We start from the raw sequence: 21,735 nt of genomic DNA, 5'->3' as shown, positions 1-21,735 counted from the left end.
AATCGGTTCAGATTTAGATATAGCTCCCATATATATCTTTCGCCCGATATGCACTAATATGGACCCATCAGCCAGAGTTTTATACCGATTTGCTTGAAATTTTGTACAAACATAACACTTAGTTGTTGAGTCAAGTGTGCAAAATTTTATTGAAATCGGTTCAGATTTAGATATAGATCCCATATATATCTTTCGCCCGATATGGACTTATATGGCCCCAGAAGCCAGATTTTTGGCCGAATTTGCTTGAAATTTTGCACTAGGAGTACAATTAGTAATATAGTCATGTGTGCCATATTTGATTGAAATCGGTTCAGATTTAGATATAGCTTCCATATATATTTTTCGCCCGATATGGACTTATATGGCCCCAGAAGCCAGAGTTTTGGCCCAATTTGGTTGAAATTTTGCACTAGGAGTAGATTTAGCATTGTAGATATGCGTGCCAAATTTGGTTGAAATCGATTTAGATTTAAATATAGCTCCCATATATATCTTTCGCCCGATATGCACTTATATGGACCCAGAAGCCAGAGTTTTATCCCGATTAGCTTGAAATTTTGCACAAGGAGTACAATTGGTAGTATAGTCATGTGTTTGATTGAAATCGGTTCAGATTTAGATATAGCTCCCATATATATGTTTTTCTGATTTCGACAAAAATGGTCAAAATACCAACATTTTCCTTGTTAAATCGCCACTGCTTAGTCGAAAAGTTGTAAAAATGACTCTAATTTTCCTAAACTTCTAATACATATATATAGAGAGATGAATCATAAATAAACTTTTGCGAAGTTTCCTTAATATTGCTTCAGATTTAAATGTTTCCCATATTGTTTTACTAAAATTGTGTTCCACCCTAGTGCATTAGCCAACTTAAATTTTGAGTCTATAGATTTTGTAAAAGTCTATCAAATTCTGTCCAAATCGAGTGATATTTAAATGTATGTATTTGGGACAAACCTTTATATATAGCACCCAACACATTTGACGGATGTGATATGGTATCGAAAATTTAGATATACAATCTTTTATTTTTGTTATTAGTAATAATAAAAAATTAATTTAATTTGATTGAAAAATTAATTTAATTGAAAAACTTAAACAAAAGAGATCGGAAAAATATCAGTGGGTATGGAATTATAAAGCAATTTAAATTAATAATTCAAATTCACGAAAAAGGCAAAACTAGATCACTAAAAACTTCCGTGTGCGTATTTGAAATTGTATTTGGCATTGTGACACCCATGTTCGGAATTCCACTTCCACTATTCACGTCAAATCCACAAACGTGAAAATTTTTTGAACTTCTCTGTAATCAGCTGGGTTGCACAAATCACCCAAAAATTCACTAAGGCGGAAATTAAAATAAGTGGAATCAATAGATTTATTTTAATTTATAATTTTTAAAATTAAAAATGACGCAGTTTTAATAAAACTCATGTATTAAATATAAAACGTTTCAAATTTTTTACGCGAGTACTTTTTTTAACCGAAAATACACCCATCTTGGACATAATTCAACTTTCACCAAGACTTTTGCATGTGAATTGATTTCACGAAAATTCCAGTGAAAGTGGATTGTAGGACACGAAAATCATGGAATTGATTCACATTCACCTGGAAATGGATTTGGGAACATGGGAATGAATCTGCCTTTAACGTCAAATTTCGTGTTTTTCAGCGTTACGGAGTAGTTAGTGTAAAAAAAAGGCGTGTTCACGTTATGCGTTGTTCACGTTACCGCGAGTGCACTGTATAGCATCTTCACTTCAAATGAAACATTTTTCAAATCAAATGAATCCTTTTACAAATCAATTGAAACCTTTTTCATTTCAAATGAACCTTTTTTAAATCAATTTTCGTTATTGAATCAGTTGGAAGATTGATACACAAATCTTACGCTTTCGCTTACAATCACAAATATTTATGAAGTTTAACTAAAAATCTTTATAAAATTTCGATGTCGAGAACACAAAAGCTAGCTGCAAAAATTCCCCACTGTGGGGTTATATTGCAATGTTTGAGTGTGCTAATACACGTATGAATTGATACGGATGATATTGACATTATCGCTCATCAAATGGCAGAAATGGTAAACATTTTGACACTTTACTTTGTGCGACAATAATGGGATGAATGGTCGGTCGGTCGGTGGTGAGTATTGCCACTGATTATTTGCATTCGAACATTTCATCTCATTCTTCTCTTGTTTGCAAATACTAAATACACACAACTGTTTCGGAAATGATGAAGGGAGAGGCAAAGATTTAGTCAGAGAGAGAGAGAGATGGGTGGGTGGGTGAATATACTATGTGGTATAGAAGTTAACAGTAACATACTCAATGTATCATTGTTTTTGGAATTAAATGTTGTTGATTGTATTCGATTGTTAGACGCGTGTAAGCACTTGAATACGTTTACGCATCAAAGCATCTATAAATGAAAGATTCAAATCGCAAAATAAACAAACGAACGTACGTACTTATACACACTCCAAAAACTGTTAGTATAACATAAATTAATTGAAGAAATCATGGTAGGAAAAATCACACCGGGCTTAGATTAGATGGATTTGCGAAAAGGATCTATGGCATTTATTTTGCGACAGTTACAGATACGCTCAAAATAGGATCTGTAAATATTTTCTAACGAAGTTGTGACCTAGTGTCTTATGTTATACCGTCTGTTTATGAAAATGTCATTCGCCTCGAGACGACAAGTAAATATTCGATATTTATAGAACTTTGTGAGGAAATTTCAAGTTTTGGTGCAAATCTCAGGGTTTGATACCGAAATTTGTCTATGAAAATAGTAGAAACATGCCTTGTAAAATTTCCATACAAATATTTTTCAAGAAAATTTTTCAATATTTCATAAAAAAATTGCTTTAATACTTCGAGTTATCTCCCAAATGTACGAGTATTTTGCAGTTTTAATTTTTACTATAGTTTGTCAAAATTTTAGCTTTTTATACCATAGGATGGGGGTATATTAACTTTGTCATTCCGTTTGTAACACATCGAAATATTGCTCTAAGACCCCATAAAGTATATATATTCTGGGTCGTGATGAAATTCTGAGTCGATCTGAGCATGTCCGTCCGTCTGTCTGTTGAAACAAGCTATCGACTTGAAACTTGGCACAAGTAGTTGTTATTGATGTAGGTCGGATGGTATTGCAAATGGGCCATATCGGTCCACTTTTACGTATAGCCCCCATATAAACGAACCCCCAAATTTGGCTTGCAGACCCTCTAAGAGAAGCAAATTTCATCCGATCCGGCTGAAATTTGGTACATTTTGTTAGTATATGGTCTTTAACAACCATGCAAAAATTGGTCCACATCGGTCAATAATTATATAGCCCCCATATAAACCGATCCCCAGATTTGGCTTGCGGAGCCTCTAAGAGAAGCAAATTTCATCTGATCCGGCTGAAATTTGGTACATGGTGTTAGTATATGGTCTCTAATAACCATGCAAAAATTGGTCCAAATCGATCCATAATTATATATAGCCCCCATATAAACCGATCCCCAGATTTTACCTCAAAAGCCTCGTGGAAGAGCAAAATCCATCCGATTCGGTTGAAATTTGGTACGTGATGTTAGTATATGGTATCCAACAACCATGCGGGAATTGGTTCATATCATTCCATAATTATATATAACCCCCATATAAACCGATCCCCAGATTTGACCTTCGGTGCCTTTGGAGAAGCAAAATTCATCCGATCTGGTTGAAATTTGGTACGTGGTGGTAGTATATGATATTTAACAACCATGCCAAAAGTGGTCCATATAAGTCCATAATCATATATAGCCCCCATATTAACCGATACCGAGATTTGGTTTTGGAGCCTCTTGGTACATTGTGCTAGTATATGGCCGTTAACAACCATGCCTAACTAGGTCCATATCGGTCAATAGTTATAGCCCTCAGATAAATCGATCCCCAATCGCACAAAAATTGGTCCATATCAAGTTCATAATTGTATATAGCCCCCATATAAGCGACCCCCATATTTCAATTCTGGCTCCCTACACGGATGAAAAAGACTGTTTTTCATATGTTTGGCTATAAACATTATATGTTTGGAACACAAATTTTTAAACACAATATTTTTGAGTGCAAGCATATAATGTTCATAAACTAGCATAACATGTTTGGGACATATATGTTAATATGTTAGAACATATTATGTTTGGGACATAAAATGTTTGTAAATATAATATGCTTGGATGCAAACATATATTAATTTAGAAATAGCCTATAAACATATATGTGTTTAGTAGCTTGGAGCGCTATTTAACGGGGAGCGATATTGAATTAAGTTGGTGGTTGTTGCTTGTTATTACAAAATTAACATTTTATTGTTCCTTGGGCAATTGATCAGCTACTTCTTTGATCCTTACAAACTGTGTGGTCCGCTGTTCGAATCCCCGTCCCCGGCAAAAGGTAAAGTTAAAATATAAAAAAATTGAATAATTTCTTCTACAATGTTTGTATTACAGAAAAAGGTGCTAAGAACTAAAAAATGTCGTGGAAGTGAGAAAGATGTGGGGGAATATACAATTAGGCAGAAACAAAATTTTGAGCATTCAGGTCGAAAACCTATGTTGTTAGCACCTATATTACCTGTTTATTTTCATAATTCATTATGATTGTAAATATATAAATAAATAAATAAAATTTTGAGCACAATATTGTTTGGGAGAATTTTTTAAGCATATAATATTTTTGGGTGCAAAATGCTTCCAAACATATTATATGTTCACAAAATAACATATTGTTTTTTGGAAGACAACATTATTGAATTTGGATGCAAAAATACAAAATGTTTGGAACTTAGACTACCCAAACATATATTGTTTAGACAAATATGCTTTCAAACATATTATATATTGGAAGAGATCAAACATATAAATGTTTGGGCAATATCCAAAAATGTATATGCTTGAAGCAAAATATGTTTGGGAGTATATGTTACAGAAGCGATTTTTTATGAGGGTGTGGTATTAGCAATTTCACGCACTTTTATTCGTCGATCATTTAATACCATATCGTGCACTTTGGCTACAATTTCTGTTGTTGTTGCTGTTTTGGACGTTCACTACGTGGTTCATCTTCAATCCTTGTACGACCACGTTTAAGTTCAACAACCCAATTTTTTACTGTTGCATATGAAGGAGCACTTTCACCTAACACATTCACCATATCATTATGAATTTCTTGTCTCGATTTTATGTAAATATATAATGAAAGCACGCTTTTCTAATTTTTCCATTGTAAAAAAATTGCGGATGCGTCTTTTTTGAACACCTGTTTCTATATGAAGGTGTTACCAGATCGAAACAAAATTTAACATATGTTCATAACAGAGATGGAAGTTTCCAAAACACTTAACTTTTTTCTGTTTATACCGTGCTTTTTGTGCTAGGCTAAGAAGTTTCCGTAGTCTCTAACAACCATGCAAAAATGGGTCCATAATTATATATAGCCGATCCCCAGATTTGACCTCCAGAGCCTCTTGGAGGAGCAAAATTTATCTGATCCCCTTGAAATTTGGTACGTGGTGTTAGTATATGGTATCTAACAACCATATAAAAATTGGTCCATATCGGTCCATAAGTACATATAGCCCCCATATAAATCGGTCCTCAGATTTGACCTACGGAACCTCTTGGAGGAACAAAATTCATCCGATTCAGTTGAAGTTTGGTACACTGCGCTAGTATATGGCCGCTAATAGCCATGCAAAAATTGGTCCAAATCAGTCTATAGTAATATATAGCCGATCTCCAATCACACAAGAATTGGTCCATATCGCCAAAAATAATAATAACCAAAATTTTATTTCTATAGACAATTTTGTCAAAATTATTTATTTTTATAGAAAATTTTGTCAAAATTTTATTTCTACTGAAAATTTTATCAAAATTTTATGGCTATAGAAAATTTTGTCAAAATTTTATTTCTATAGAAAATTTTGTCAAACTGAATTATATACGTATTTAATCGGCCTTTTTTGTTTAATATATACCCCGTATGGACTAAATTACAATTTAGAAGACGGTATTAAATTTTTGCACAAGTATTGTTAAGTGTGTCAAATTTTTTTAAAATCGGTTCAGATTTAGATATAGCTCACATATATATCTTTCGCCCGATTTGGACTTATATGGTCTCAAAAGCCAGAGTTTTGCCCTGACTTACTTCAAATTTTGCACAAGCGGTAGTTTTAACGATACTATTGTATGTGCCAAATATGGTCAAAATCGATTCAGATTTTGATATAGCTCCCATATATATCTTTCGTCCGATTTGCACTCATATGACCAGGGGGCCAAGATTATACTCCCATTTACGAGAAATTTCGCATAGATAGCAGAATTATTATTCTAACTATACATGTCAAATTTAGTCAAAATCGGTTCAGATTATATAGCTCCCATATATACGTACACCAAAGTTGGGGAAATATCTTATGATAGACTGTTACACATTTTAGACCCATTTTCAATGGAAGTTTCCTCCAATTACCTGAATAGCGTTAGCCGATTTAAATTTTAATTCTAGAGATTTTGTAGAAGTAACAAAATTGTCTCCTTTATATAGCTTCCAGCAAATGTGATGTAGTTGAGATGGTAACACAAATTTTGGCCTACATAGGGGTGAAGGGTATAATATAGTCGGCCCCGCCCGACTTTAGACTTTACTTACTTGTTTTATTTAAATAATTGATATTTAAATTAAATTAGGTCTAGCGCTTAGATAGGCATTAAGTTCGAGTTTAGCTACTAAATTAAATCTGTAAAAGTGGAATCAAATTATAAATTTTTTGAAAAATGTTATTATAAATTGATGAAGAATGATCAAAAGCTCAAAATGGCTACTTTGGCGCATAAATGCGAGCTTAATACCTGCCTTTAAATAGCTTCGTATATAAGGTAAGATCTATTTTGGAGATGCTCCATTATTGATTTTTAACTCGTCATGAATTGTTTTGTTAATATATCTCAAGAAAGAAACTTCAATAAATGTAATATGTATCCCAATTTAAGTTTTAGAGAACCTAGGTTAGGTGGCAGCCCGCACTGGAAAAATATTTACGTAATATTATAGATTACGCAACCTACATTTTTGCTTCAAAAAAAAATTGTTAAATTTAGGACACAAATTTTGGAAATTTGCGTCCCTCGGTTAAAGTCGTATATCTTTGAACTAAGGCCAATTTTCCTTAAAGTAAAGAAACACATTTTTTATTTAAAGAAATCGTCCTTATATAGAATGAATAACATGCAGCCATACAAAAAATAATGAACGGCGGGTCATTTAAAAACGATCCGTCCATGAAAGTGAATAAACAAACGTGTGTTGTCAAACTGAGAACAGACGGGGTTAATCTGACAACGTTAAAATGACACCATGCGTTGTCAAAACAACAACCAGCGTTCATGATCTGAAAACGTAATGGCTACGAATTTATTAACAAAATTAAAACAAAAACAAGTAAGGAAAGTCTAAAGTCGGGCGGTGCCGACTATATTATACCCTGCACCACTTTGTAGATCTAAATTTTCGATACCATATCACATCCGTCAAATGTGTTGGGAGCTATATATAAAGGTTTGTCCCAAATACATACATTTAAATATCACTCGATCTGGAAGAATTTGATAGACTTCTACAGAATCTATAGACTCAAAATTTAAGTCGGCTAATGCACTAGGGTGGAACACAATGTTAGTAAAAAAATATGGGAAACGTTTAAATCTGAAGCAATTTTAAGTAAACTTCGAAAAAGTTTATTTATGATTTATCGCTCGATATATATGTATTAGAAGTTTAGGAAAATTAGAGTCATTTTTACAACTTTTCGACTAAGCAGTGGCGATTTTACCAGGAAAATTTTGGTATTTTGACCATTTTTGTCGAAATCAGAAAAACATATATATGGGAGCTATATCTAAATCTGAACCGATTTCAACCAAATTTGGCACGCATAGCAACAATGCTAATTCTACTCCCTGTGCAAAATTTCAACTAAATCGGAGCAAAAAATTAGCTTCTGTGGTCATATGAGCGTAAATCGGGCGAAAGCTATATATGGGAGCTATATCTAAATCTGAACCGATTTCAACCAAATTTTGCACGCATAGCTTCAATGCTAATTCTACTCCCTGTGCAAAATTTCAACCAAATTGGGGTAAAACTCTGGCTTCTGGGACCGTATTAGTCCATATCGGGCGAAAGATATATATGGGAGCTATATCTAAATCTGAACCGATTTCAATAAAATTTGGCAAACTTGACTATATTACTAATTGATCTTCTTGTGCAAAATTTTAAGTAAATTAGAGTAAAACTCTGGCTTCTGGGGCCATATAAGTCCATATCGGGCGAAAGATATATATGGGAGCTATATCTAAATCTGAACCGATTTCTTCCAAAATCAATAGGGATCTATTCTGAGCCAAAACACATACTTGTGCCAAATTTGAAGTCGATTGGACTAAAACTGCGACCTAGACTTTGATTACAAAAATGTGTTCACGGACAGACGGACATCGCTATATCGACTCAGGAGCCCACCCTTAGCATTTTTGCCAAAGACACCATGTGTCTATCTCGTCTCCTTCTGGGTGTTGCAAACATATGCACTAACTTATAATACCCTGTTCCACAGTGTGGAGCAGGGTATAAAAAGATTTCCGCTACCGTGTCACGAACCTGGGTTGTCTGCACCATACGCGTTAACAGTAGCACATTACACCACCGGGGGAGTTTCAATAACAACGTCTAACGATTATTTTTAATTTTTTCATGGCCAAAGAAAAACGAATGTCGTTCATGAAATCGTGAACGCCGTGGACGAAATCGTGAACATTTCGTTTTGATTTCTTTGTGAACGTTTCATTTTGTCACCGTCCGTTCGCGATTGTGGAACACAATTTTTTCTATAAGTGTGTCAATCAGAAGATTGAGATTCTACGTAGGACGGTAGGAAAACATTTTTGAAAGCTTGCTGCAAAATTGTCACGCTAAAACCGTGTGGCGCTAATTCATATGAGCATCAGTCCCTGTAATAGCAGTGGACGAGTTAATGCTTTAAATGCCATGTGGATTAAACCTGCTATTGTTTAAGAAGCATCTCTAGTCATATAAAGGCAAGATGATTTATTCCACTATCTTGCTTAGCTTCGTTAATATAACCAACTCCCACAAAACATCAACTCATACTCAACAATGACAGTGTTAATAATTCATGTTGTGTTGGCACAAGGATGCCAATAAATTTCCAAACTTTCACAACCCAATCTGTTTCCAACTAAACCAAACTGCCAACACATTTTGCCTGTCGAAGAAAAAAGAAACGGAATTAGGAAATACCTCCTCCTACTACTGTCCCCGATGACTTTTACTTTGCTTCGATTTCCAGCTAATCATGCTCCAAAAGATTTTATTTTTGATTCCAAAGGTCTATTGGAAACCATTTATAGCAGTAATGAAGCTGCGAAGCATCATTGTTGATTGTGGTAAGACTTAAAGATTTCTTCTCCCCCAACGACGATTCGCGTACGAAGAAGAAGAGAATGATTTGCAAAACCAAAATGTTTTGGTTTTGCAAATCATTCTCGACCTTTCACAATTTCACAAGACAGACACATAATAAATTGTGCGTCCTAAATATTTGGAGTGAGGATAAAAGATGGAAGTACAATGCCAACCATCGAATCTTTAATATGGACTTTAATATTTCGATATTTAATTTTATGGAATATTTAAATATGAAAATGTGTTGAATTTCAAAAAAAATGTAAAAAAATAAACTACTGTTTACATAATTCATATTAAGTATTAGTAGCATTGGAGTGTTTGATATATTTATTTGGATTAAAAGAGAGCACGTTAAAAAAAAAATATATATTGTAATCATGTTTTTCTTTTTTTTTTTTAATTTGGACAAATCCACTTCGACTTTCAGCATCACAAGTCGAAATGTCCTTAAATGACAATACTAATTCTGTCTTTTTGCCGATTTTACTCCTGAACCATATTTGCTCGTTCCAGTTTGAAGCACACTGGAATTTTTTTGGACATCGTCGATTAGGCCCTATATCTCCTGATGAATATTTATAAATAAATCGTCGCGTCACCAAATGCACGCCACCGTTGATAGAAAAGCCACAATAGCGTATTTATCCCGAGATAGTACAACCGATTCGTTCATGCAATGCAGTCCCATCAATCGTCTTGCTCTCGGATTAGCATGTTGTCGTTTTGAGATAGATGATCTCCGCCGACTTGCTTGACTTGAGATAGTTCACGTTTGAACCTATTTGTATTGCCAGTAGATGGTTGATTTGTCTCATCACTAGATATGTTGTAATGAACCCTTCTAATTGATAATATCTAAAATTGTTCTCGTATGAGTTCTAGTTCTCCAGAGCTATTGGTGACTCGTGTCTATGAATTATTCTCATACTACATAACTCCTAAGACTCCCAGTTGATCCACTCTGAATCTATAACTTCTACTACTGAGGTTAATATAGTAGCTTTGGCGGCCATTGGTATCATCGGATGTCATAACAAATCTGTTGAAAATCATTTTTAATCTGTTGAAAAAAATGGATTTTCTTGATCAAAGCCCGTTTGCCAGTTGTACTCATGTTGCACGTTTTATATTGAAATTTAGTACAGTTATGCGTCTTTGTCTGCACGCAGATGCGATATACGGTATATTTATTGCACATGGGTATATCATATAACCATGTTTTTTATACCCACCACCATAGAATGGTGACGGGGGTATAATAAGTTTGTCATTCCGTTTGTAACACATCGAAATATAGATTTCCGACTATATAAAGTATATATATTCTTGATCAAGGAGAAATTCTAAGCCGATATGGCCATGTCCGCCTGTCCGTCTGTCTGTCTGGCTGTCTGTCTGTTGTAATCATGCTATAGTCTTCAATAATAAAGCAATCGTGCTGAAATTTCGCTCAAACTCGTCTTTTGTCTGCAGACAGGTCAAGTTCGAAGATGGGCTATATCGGTCCAAGTTTTGATATAGTCCCCATATAAACCGACCTCCCGATTTGGGGTCTTGGGCTTATAAAAACCTTAGTTTCTATCCAATTTGCCTGAAATTGGAAATCTAAAGGTATTTTATGACCACAAAGAGGCGTGCCAAAAATCGTGAGTATCGGTCCATGTTTTGGTATAGCCCCCATATAAAGGGTGATTTGTTAAGAGCTTGATAACTTTTTTTTAAAAAAAAACGCATAAAATTTGCAAAATCTCATCGGTTCTTTATTTGAAACGTTAGATTGGTCCATGACATTTACTTTTTGAAGATAATTTCATTTAAATGTTGACCGCGGCTGCGTCTTAGGTGGTCCATTCGGAAAGTCCAATTTTGGGCAACTTTTTCGAGCATTTCGGCCGGAATAGCCCGAATTTCTTCGGAAATGTTGTCTTCCAAAGCTGGAATAGTTGCTGGCTTATTTCTGTAGACTTTAGACTTGACGTAGCCCCACAAAAAATAGTCTAAAGGCGTCAAATCGCATGATCTTGGTGGCCAACTTACCGGTCCATTTCTTGAGATGAATTGTTCTCCGAAGTTTTCCCTCAAAATGGCCATAGAATCGCGAGCTGTGTGGCATGTAGCGCCATCTTGTTGAAACCACATGTCAACCAAGTTCAGTTCTTCCATTTTTGGCAACAAAAAGTTTGTTAGCATCGAACGATAGCGATCGCCATTCACCGTAACGTTGCGTCCAACAGCATCTTTGAAAAAATACGGTCCAATGATTCCACCAGCGTACAAACCACACCAAACAGTGCATTTTTCGGGATGCATGGGCAGTTCTTGAACGGCTTCTGGTTGCTCTTCACTCCAAATGCGGCAATTTTGCTTATTTACGTAGCCATTCAACCAGAAATGAGCCTCATCGCTGAACAAAATTTGTCGATAAAAAAGCGGATTTTCTGCCACTGATTTTGGTAATAAAATTCAATGATTTGCAAGCGTTGCTCGTTAGTAAGTCTATTCATGATGAAATGTCAAAGCATACTGAGCATCTTTCTCTTTGACACCATGTCTGAAATCCCACGTGATCTGTCAAATACTAATGCATGAAAATCCTAACCTCAAAAGAATCACCCTTTAGAGCGATCTCCCGATTATATTTCTAGGACTTCTAGAATCGATAGTTTCTATCCAATTCGCCTGAAATTGGAAATCTAGAGGTATTTTAGCACCATAAAGAGGTGTGCCAAAAATTGTGACTATCGGTTGATGTTTCCCGATTTTACTTCTTGGGCTTCTAGAATCCGTACTTATTATCCAATTTTGTTGAAATTTCTAATCTAGAGATATTTTAGGACCATAAAAAGGTGTGCCGAAAATGGTGAGTATCGGTCCATGTTTTGGTATAGCCCCCATATAGACCGATCTCCTGTTTTTACTTCTTAGGAGTCTAAAATCTGTAGTTTTTATCCAATTTGCGTGAAGTTAGAAATCTAGAGGTATTTTAAAACCCTAAAGAGGTGTGCTGAAAATGATTAGTATCGGACCATGTTTTTTATATAGGCACCATATATACCGATCTCCAGATTTTATTCTTGGGCTTATAGAAACCGTAGTTTTTATCCAACTTGCCTCAAATTGGAAATCTAGAGGTATTTTAGGACCATAAAAAGGTATGCCGAAAATGGTGAGTATAGGTCCATGTTTTGATATAGCCATCAGATAGACCGATCTCCCGATATTACTTTTTGGGCTTCTAGAAACCGTAATTGTTGTCCACTTGGGCTTTTAGAAACCATAGTTTTTATCAAATTTGCATGAAATTTTAAATCTATAAGTATTTTAGGAACATAAAGAGGTGTGCCGAAAATGGTGAATATCGGACCATGTGCACTAATAATGAAAATTGCTTGAAACTGAATTATAGTTTCCAGATTTTACTTCTGGTAATCATTTAAATAATGGGGGTAAACATCTACAGATGTTAGATTTTAAATCAAGGCGTTATTTCATTTTCATTTCATTTTCTTGCACACTTGCACACGATGTTTATGATTTCTCTAAAACTCAAAATATGGCTCTTATAAATCCAGAATCTGATCTAGTCTTCATAGGTAAAATCTTTGAATTTATCATCGGGAAGTGTACTGGTTGAACTGATCTACTTGTCGCCAAATCCCCCTGAAATTTTCGCAGGAAACTATAATATTTGATTCATGGTGGTGGGTATTTAAGATTCGACTCGGCCTAACCTACTGGTATATATACTTGTTTGTATTTAATCCGATTTTAACTCTTGAGCGCCATAATAAGTCCATATTTGAAATATGGGTACTACGATTATCCGATATTACTTCGTGAGCTCCAAAATCCCCAAATTTGAATTGTGATTTGATTGATGTGAATTGTGATCTTGTTTTTATACCGTCCATATAGATAGCTCCCTCGATTTCACGTCTTTATCATTACACAATTATCATTCACATCGAAAAATTTCCCTTGGTAAATTTAAATTTTTTTTACCAAGAACCTTAGTTATTTCCTATCACATAGACTAAAGAAATTGAACAGTTTTCAAAACTTCACTTCAGGGCCAACTTAAAAAGCCTTAAAATTATTTTCTAATATTGAAATAAAGTATGGCAATAACAGCAACTTTTGGGAACACTTCAAAAGTTTTTTACTTTACCACAACTTTTGATATGAGAAAGGTAAACAAATGTGTCTTATGGTCCCTTAACAGGTTGAAATATTTTTTGATATGTCCAAATAGCTATTTGAACTGTGCAGGAGGTTGGAAACAAAACATTTGAAAACTTTTGGGACAATTTGATAGGAAAAAGTTTTTGTTTTTGTGGTATAAAATGATGATTATATGAGACATTTCAAATGTTGCTTAATTTTTCCATTTGCTTTAATCTTTTTTTCTTCTTTTGCGTATCTCCCACAGGATGTGATGTCCAGTGAAGCGATCTCATTGAAGTTCCTTGATGTGATTACAATTCTTTTGAAATATTGTGGCAACAAATGTACGGCAGCTAAGAATAGTGAAACACATGCAGTTATCATCGATTTGATTGCCACGATTGGATTCTTTTGCGCCAATAATAAACAGAATCAGGTAAGGAATTTTTTGATTCATATTAATGAACGAGAATAAAGAGATCTTTATATATTTTCACAGGACCTCTTAACCTCTGAACAGTGTTCCATTATAATTAAGAATTTAACCAAACTGCCTGAACATTTGAATGTGGTGGTATATCCGTGTCTAGTAACTATAACGTTCCAAAATCAGGAAGCTCGTAATGTGATATCACGTGATTTTAATATGGAGGTGAGTGAAATGAGTAACAAAACTAATAACAAAAAAATTGAATATTACACTGTTTAAATAAACAAGCATCGTATTAATATTTATAGACGTTAGTCTTCAAAAATAAGCCATCGAAACAAGTTCACAAGCGTAATGCATTTTTTCGCTATTGTAATTTGGATGAAAATAGAAATGCTGTAAAAGGTTTATTGTACTAAAATTCCCAATGCACTCGAAAAAAGTTTACTTGAATCCACAAATTTTGACATTCCCCTAAGCCGGAAAATGCAGACTCTTTAAAATAAAGACAATTTTAGGAAGCTGTCTAGCTTTAAACCTACACCCTCAAAAAAAAAATTGCTTCTGTAACATATACCCCAAACACATTTTGCTTCAAGCATATATATTTTTAGGATTGGTCCAAACAAACTATTGTTTGTATTATTCAAACATATTATGTTTCACCTTAGGGAATACACTGGTAGAAAAATTTTTTAATGAAATTTTCTTAGTGTGCACTCAAAAAAAAAGTGAACTCTATATTTCACTAAAGCCAATTGAACTATATTTTAATTCATACAATTATTATGTTTGGAGAAAGTTTGCTTTACTCCAAAGATTTTTTGCGTACGTTAGATAAATGAACTAAAAAACGGGAAAAAAGATAAAGATTTATTAAATTCGTATTTCTCACAAAATAGTTAATTATTTGTTTAAATTTGTAAATTTTACTACAAAAGCGTCCATCATGAACTTTGTATGTCACTAAAGATATTCTTGCAATTTTGAACTCCAATTTTTTCCTTCAAACTACAAAATTTTCTTTAACATGTGAAAAATATTATTTACGTCTAATAAATTTTCTTGAATTTGTCGAAAAATATTTACTTATTTTTGTGATATCGGCGTGATGCCAGCGCTTGTAGTACTGTTTAGTTAAAAATTTCTAAAAATATTCAAAATTTTCTAAATTAATCAAAAGTTTTCTTCTTGGTGGGTTCACTGGTTTTTCAGTGTGGATATATTTTTAAGGCGCCGATTGGTTACTTCCATTATTTTACTTGCTGCATATTTTCTAGGTCTCTCTTTCTAAACACATATATGTTTATAGGCTATTTCTAAATTAATATAGGTTTGCATCTAAGCATATTATATTTACAAACATTTTATGTCCCAAACATAATATGTTCTAACATATTAACATATATGTCCCAAACATGTTATGGTAGTTTATGAACATTACATGTTTGCACTTAAAAATATTGTGTTAAAAAATTTGAGTTCCAAACATATAATTTTTACACCCAAACATATGAAAAACAGTCTTTTTCGTCCGTGTAGGCTCAACAAATTAAAATTAAGATATTGAGCTCATTTATCGAATTTTCATTTTAATTTTAGCGATATATTAACATGCTATTCGCTTAAAAATAAATGCTAGATTGAAAATCCAAATTTTAACAAATTCTTCAAATCAAAATATGTTTTCTTTATTTCCAAAACTATATTTGAGGCATTTATATCTTTAATCCAAAGATTAATTTAGTTTAAAATCATTTAAATCCAAATGTATGTAATTTATTTACTATTGGCTGATTTACCTAAAATAGATTAGATATGACTTGCTTAATTTAACGTAAATTTAGTTTTCTTTCATGAAAACTGGTCCAATAATTTGCATTTCAAATGAAAATTTCAGGTTATTCGAACTTTGAATCAAAAGTTTGAATTTGTTGTCAAACTTCTCAAATTTGCAAATCCACCTATATTTTGACCTTACGTTAGGTTAGGTAGCAGCCCGATGTATCAGGCTCACTTAGACTATTCAGTCCATTGTGATACCACATTGGTGAACTTCTCTCTTCTCCCAACGCCGTTCCACATTGCAGTGAAACCACTTAGAGAAGCTTTGAAACCCTCAGAAATGTCAGCAGCATTACTGAGGTGGGATAATCCACCGCTGAAAAACTTTTTTTGGTGTTCGGTCGAGCAGGAATCGAACCCACGACCTTGTGTGTGCAAGGTGGGCATGCTAACCATTGCACCACGGTGGTTCCCATGTATCGGGCGTTTTCTTTTCAACGACTCTATTGTTCAAGTTCTTAATTTTCTTTTTCCATAAAAACTCGAATAATAATTAATTTTGAATTAAAAAATAAAGCCTTCTCAAACCGATTATTTTGAAAAAGACAACTTTTTTATTTTCAATAGATTTTCTTCAACTTGAAAAAAAATATTAACTTAGTTGTAGCATGGCGACACTACACAACATTGTTTAATGTTTGGTTAATTTTTTTTTTGAGTGTTAAAAATTAATATTCAAATTAAATTGATACGTATATTATATTATAAAATAATGCATGTATTTAGCATTATTTTATAATATAATATACGTATATATTTAGTATGATTTAATTGATCTAATATTTCAATATTTTTATTGTAATAATAAAAAAAATTACAGTCGAAGCTCTGTTTACCCTATTTAGCGAAAATCCAATTTAACGAACTCCAAATTCTTAACATTGAGTATTCTAAATAACAAATGGATTACCAAAATTTTACAAAGTAATAGACTTTCTCCTTGCAATGCTCATGTCTAACTGCAAGGAGAAAGTCTATTACTTTGTAAAATATAATATCTCGCTGAAGATAATCACCGATGGTGTATCGAAATATCCGAGAACAGCAATATTTCAATAAAAAGTAATGAAAAACATTAACACCAGCATTTTTCATTAGTCCATGACCTTAAGCCAAACAAATAATCCCAAAATTGTAAAATTCCAAAGGTCAACTAACAAAACTAAACAGAAATAAATGTTTGACAAAATTTTCTATAGAAATAAAATTTTGACAAAATATTTTTAATTAATAAAAAATGTTGACAAAATTTTGAATAGAAAAAAAATGTTGACAAAATTTTCTAAAATAAAAAAATAAAATGTTGATAACATTTTCTCTAAATTCAATATAAAACATTATTATACCCACAACATTTTTATACCCACCCGTTTGTAACACATCGAAATATTGATTTCCGACTATATAAAGTATATATATTCTTTATCAGGGAGAAATTCTAAGACTATCGTCTTAACCATGTCCTTCTGTCTGTTGTAATCACGCTACAGTCTTCACAAATGAAGCTATCGTGGTGAAATTTTGCACAAACTCGTCTTTTGTCTGCAGGCAGATCAAGTTCGGTCCAGGTTTTGATAGAAACCGACCTCCCGATTTGCGGTCTTGGGCTTATAGAAACCGTAGTTTTCATCCAAGCCTGAAATTTGAAATCTATAAGTATTTTAGAACCACAAATACGTGTGCCGAAAATGGTGTGTATCGGTCCATGTTTTGATATAACCATCGTATAGACCGATCTCCTGATTTTACTTCTTGGGATTCTAGAAACCGTAGTTTTTAATCCAATTTGCCTGAAATTGAAAATCTGGAGGTGCTTTTTAGGATATATAAATAGGTGTGCTGAATATATTGTGTATCAGTACACGTTTTGCTATATAGCCCCCTTATAAACCGGCCCTCCGATTTATGGTCTATATTCTAGAACCTCCATATAGACCGATTTCACTTCTTGAGGGTATAGAAGGTGCACTGATCATGGAAATTTCCAAATTTTACTTCTCGTAATCATTTAAATAAGGGGCGGAGCCTTAAAAGTCTAAAGATTTTATATCAAGGCGTTATTTAATCATTTTATTGTACTCTTATACAAGATGATTATTATTCCTTTTAAACTCAAACAAAAATGGTTCTTATAAATCCAGAACCTGATCTAGTCTTCATATGTAGAACTTTTAAATGTGTGTTCGGGAAGCGTACTGGCTAAACTGATCTGCTTGGGAGAATATTTGTCATAAAACCCCCCGAACTTTATGCTGTAAACACTTGTTTATAGTAACCACAAACATTTGGTCAACAACTTCAAAAAAAATTTTTAATTTGATACATTTTTGGTAAAATTTTCTTCAAATTTTGATAGATTATTTTTGACACGAGTGGTAACCGTGGTCATAACGCCGAATAGGAGTAATGGATGGCGAAGTTTGTAAGGCGCGTAAAGATACTGTGGAACGCTACCTATGTCATTTCACTCCTTTAAAAAGATATAGAGCCAAACATACGAGGGCGGTTCGGAAACTTCTTAGCCTATCAATGAAAGAGAATAGTTAGTTTTTCAAAAATATTTTTATTTTTCAATATAATCTCTTGAAACTTCAATACACTTAGTTCAACGCTTTTTTTAACAATTCTATCCCTTGATTAAAATAGTTTTCCTCAAGGTTTTCATAATAGTGGTTTACAACTGTAATTGCATCTTCATTTGAGGTAAAACGCTTGCCAGCAAGGAATTTTTTAGATTTGGGAACAAGTAAAAGTCACTGGGAGCTAAATCAGGAGAATAGGGTGGGTGGTCAAGCAACTCGTACTTTAATTCGTTGATTTTAGCCATTGTTAAAACACTCTTGTGCGCTGGTGCGTTGTCTTGATGAAAAATTATTTTTTTGTGTTGTAAGCCAGGACGTTTTTTTTTCGAATTTGTACATTTAATAGATCCAAAAGTTTGCAATAGTACTCTGAATTTATTGTTTTACCCTTTTGCAGATAGTCAATCAATAAAATACCTTTGAAATCCCAAAAAAAACGTTGCCATAACCTTACCAGCCGATTCAATTGTTTTTGCCTTCTTTGGGGCACTTTCTCCAGCTTCAGTCCATTGTTTGGATTGTTGTTTTGTCTCTGGAGTATAGTGGTGGATCCATGTCTCATCAACAGTTATGAAACGACGCTTAAAATCCATTTTATTTCGCTTAAAACGATCCAGCTTGAGAAATGCCCATTCTTATGCATTTTTGATCGACTGTTAACAAATGCGGCACCCATCTTGCAGAAAGCTTTTTCATCTGTAGATCTTCATGCAAAATTAAATGGACTCGATCATTTGAGATGCCCATGATATTGGCAATTTCACGCACTTTTATTCGTCGATCATTTAATACCATATCATGCACTTTGGCTACAATTTCTGTTGTTGTTGCTGTTTTTGGACGTCCACCACGTGGTTCATCTTCAATGCTTGTACGACCACGTTTAAATTTAGCACCCCAATTTTTTACTGCTGCATATGAAGGAGCACTTTCACCATATCATTATGAATTTCTTGTCCCGATAAACCTTTTTTATGTAAATATTTAATGACAGCACGCATTTCTAATTTTTCCATTGTAAAAAAATTGCGGATGCGTCTATTTTGAACACCTGTTTCTATATGAAGGAGTTGCCAGATCGAAACAAAATTTAACATGTGTTCATAAGAGAGATGGAAGTTTCCAAAACACTTAACTTTTTTCTGCTTATACCGCGCTTTTTGTGCTAGGCTAAGAAGTTTCCGAACTGCCCTCGTATAGGCAAAGAAATAACTCTGAACCTGCGCAGCTTGGCGACTAGAAACAAATTAGAGAATTCGTGAAATAAAATGTCTACGCTTGAAAGAAGAAGTTAGGGCACACAATAGGACGAATATTGAGATAGGTATATAGCGGCTGTCATGAGACTGGGAATCATTAATACCCATTTCAACCTGACTTGTATTCAATACACTTAATAAAATAATAATAAGAAGAAGAAAAAATTATTTATTTAAATAATATTTACCAAATAGTCTTGAATTTCTTCCCATATATCCAAAACTACGATTTTCAATAGAAGTTAACCTTAAAAATTTCCCTTCGATTTAACGAATTTTTCTAATTAACGAAAGGACCTGACGAGCTTCGATTGTATATTAATATGAACACACTAATTTATATCTTTGAAATTTTTAATTGAACTATATAAAAAAGTATATATAAGTATAAGAAACTAGGACATAAATATATAGTTTTTTTTTTTTTTTTTTTTTTTTTTTTGAAATAATAATTGTTTGTTATAATTGTTTTTACCTTTTGCCTACTTTCAGTTTCTGGATGAATACAGCAAATCGGAAAAGGCGAAAAAGAATCACTTGGTAGCTTTGCTTAAAGACAAAACGTAAACTGGGTTGCGTTCGATACGACAGCTCTTTGTGGCCCTCTTTCAGTGACCATATGCAGTAGCGGCAATATCAACTGTGATCAATAGCAAACACTTCGAGGTGCTTTTGATGATTGGTTCTAACTCTCATTTGTTTGTTTGTACCTCCACTCTCCACACACATACACAACCTCTTGGTCTCTATCAGTCTGCGTATTCAAAACGACTGCCTTTTGTACAATGAACCAGAATCAATGAATTATAAGTGCACTCGAATTTACTCATATATTTTACATTCATTCACTTCAATTCGCTCATTCATTCGGATTTTATTTTTCCTTAAATGCTGCTATCTTTCAGAAAACTGTTCGCCAAAAGGACCGATTGATTGAGTGATCTAATACTATTTTTTTTTATTTAGATGTAACGAGCAATAACAACCATTTAATTGGAATGTACTCTCTTTTAATTATTTAATGAATTACTTAGAATAATAAAAACATGTATTAATGAAGAAGCTAGGAAGCCCCCGTCTCACACACCCGCCCACTTTAGTTATTAGATTTTATTTTGGCTAAACTACTAAAATACCAGTGAAATATTATTTTTGTATTATTGTAACTAACTAATTGCAAAAAAGAAAAATGCCAAAAAAAAAAAAAAAAAACAAAAAAAAACAATAATATTTAACTATAATTTCTACAGAGATGTGATATGGAATAACAAGAATCCAAATCTCTTCTTCAAAAACTCGTATTTAATAAGTTTTATTTTATTATTTATTTTTTGTTTTTTTAATTATAATATTTCAATATTTCTTTCTATTTTTCTATATTATATCAAATTCTTTTATATTGAATAAATTTGTTAAACAAATAAGATTTTACAATTTCAAAACTTCGCAAACAATGGACAATACTTTCAAAATCGTACACTCTGAGAAGATATATCGTAAATTTTTCAAAAGAAAAATATTTCTTTTGGATGGGGAACATTTTATGTGCGGCGAGAAAACAACATTATTGCGTCAAAATGATCCATGTTATCCGTCCATTCCTAAGATTTTGCTTTTGAAATGAAATCCGAAAAGAACTAAACAGGAAGCCACCGTGGTGCAATGGTTAGCATGTCCGTCTTGCATACAAAGGTCATGGGTTCATGCCAGTTTAAGTCGAATACCAAACATTTTTTATGTCGGTTTATCTCCTCTCAGTAATGTTGGTGATATTTCTGAGTGTTTTGAAGATTCTCACGTACACTAAAAAAATAATATTTGGATTCAATCATGAAATTATTTGATGTAATTTTTAATTGAAATGTCTTCTATCACATAAATGATAATATCAA

The 21,735-nt window shown here is 33.3% G+C and overlaps 1 protein-coding gene across 1 annotated transcript in view; it reads left to right on the top strand.

Moving 5' to 3' along the window:
- ssp3 (SCAPER domain-containing protein short spindle 3) overlaps positions 1-21,267 on the top strand; it is a 303,171-nt gene extending 281,904 nt beyond the window's left edge. Inside the window, exons 10-12 of the mRNA XM_075295946.1 lie at positions 13,993-14,163; positions 14,227-14,379; positions 20,336-21,267. Coding sequence (XP_075152061.1) covers positions 13,993-14,163; positions 14,227-14,379; positions 20,336-20,410 — 399 coding nt within the window. The 3' untranslated portion in view covers positions 20,411-21,267. The remainder of the gene's footprint in view (positions 1-13,992; positions 14,164-14,226; positions 14,380-20,335) is intronic.
- The last annotated feature ends 468 nt before the right edge of the window (positions 21,268-21,735 follow it).

The sequence above is a fragment of the Haematobia irritans genome, chromosome 2, assembly GCF_050003625.1.
Source record: "Haematobia irritans isolate KBUSLIRL chromosome 2, ASM5000362v1, whole genome shotgun sequence".
Classification (NCBI taxonomy): Eukaryota; Metazoa; Arthropoda; class Insecta; order Diptera; family Muscidae; genus Haematobia; species Haematobia irritans.
Note: the sequence above shows the minus strand (reverse complement) of the source record. Positions and strands in the feature narration are given on the sequence as shown.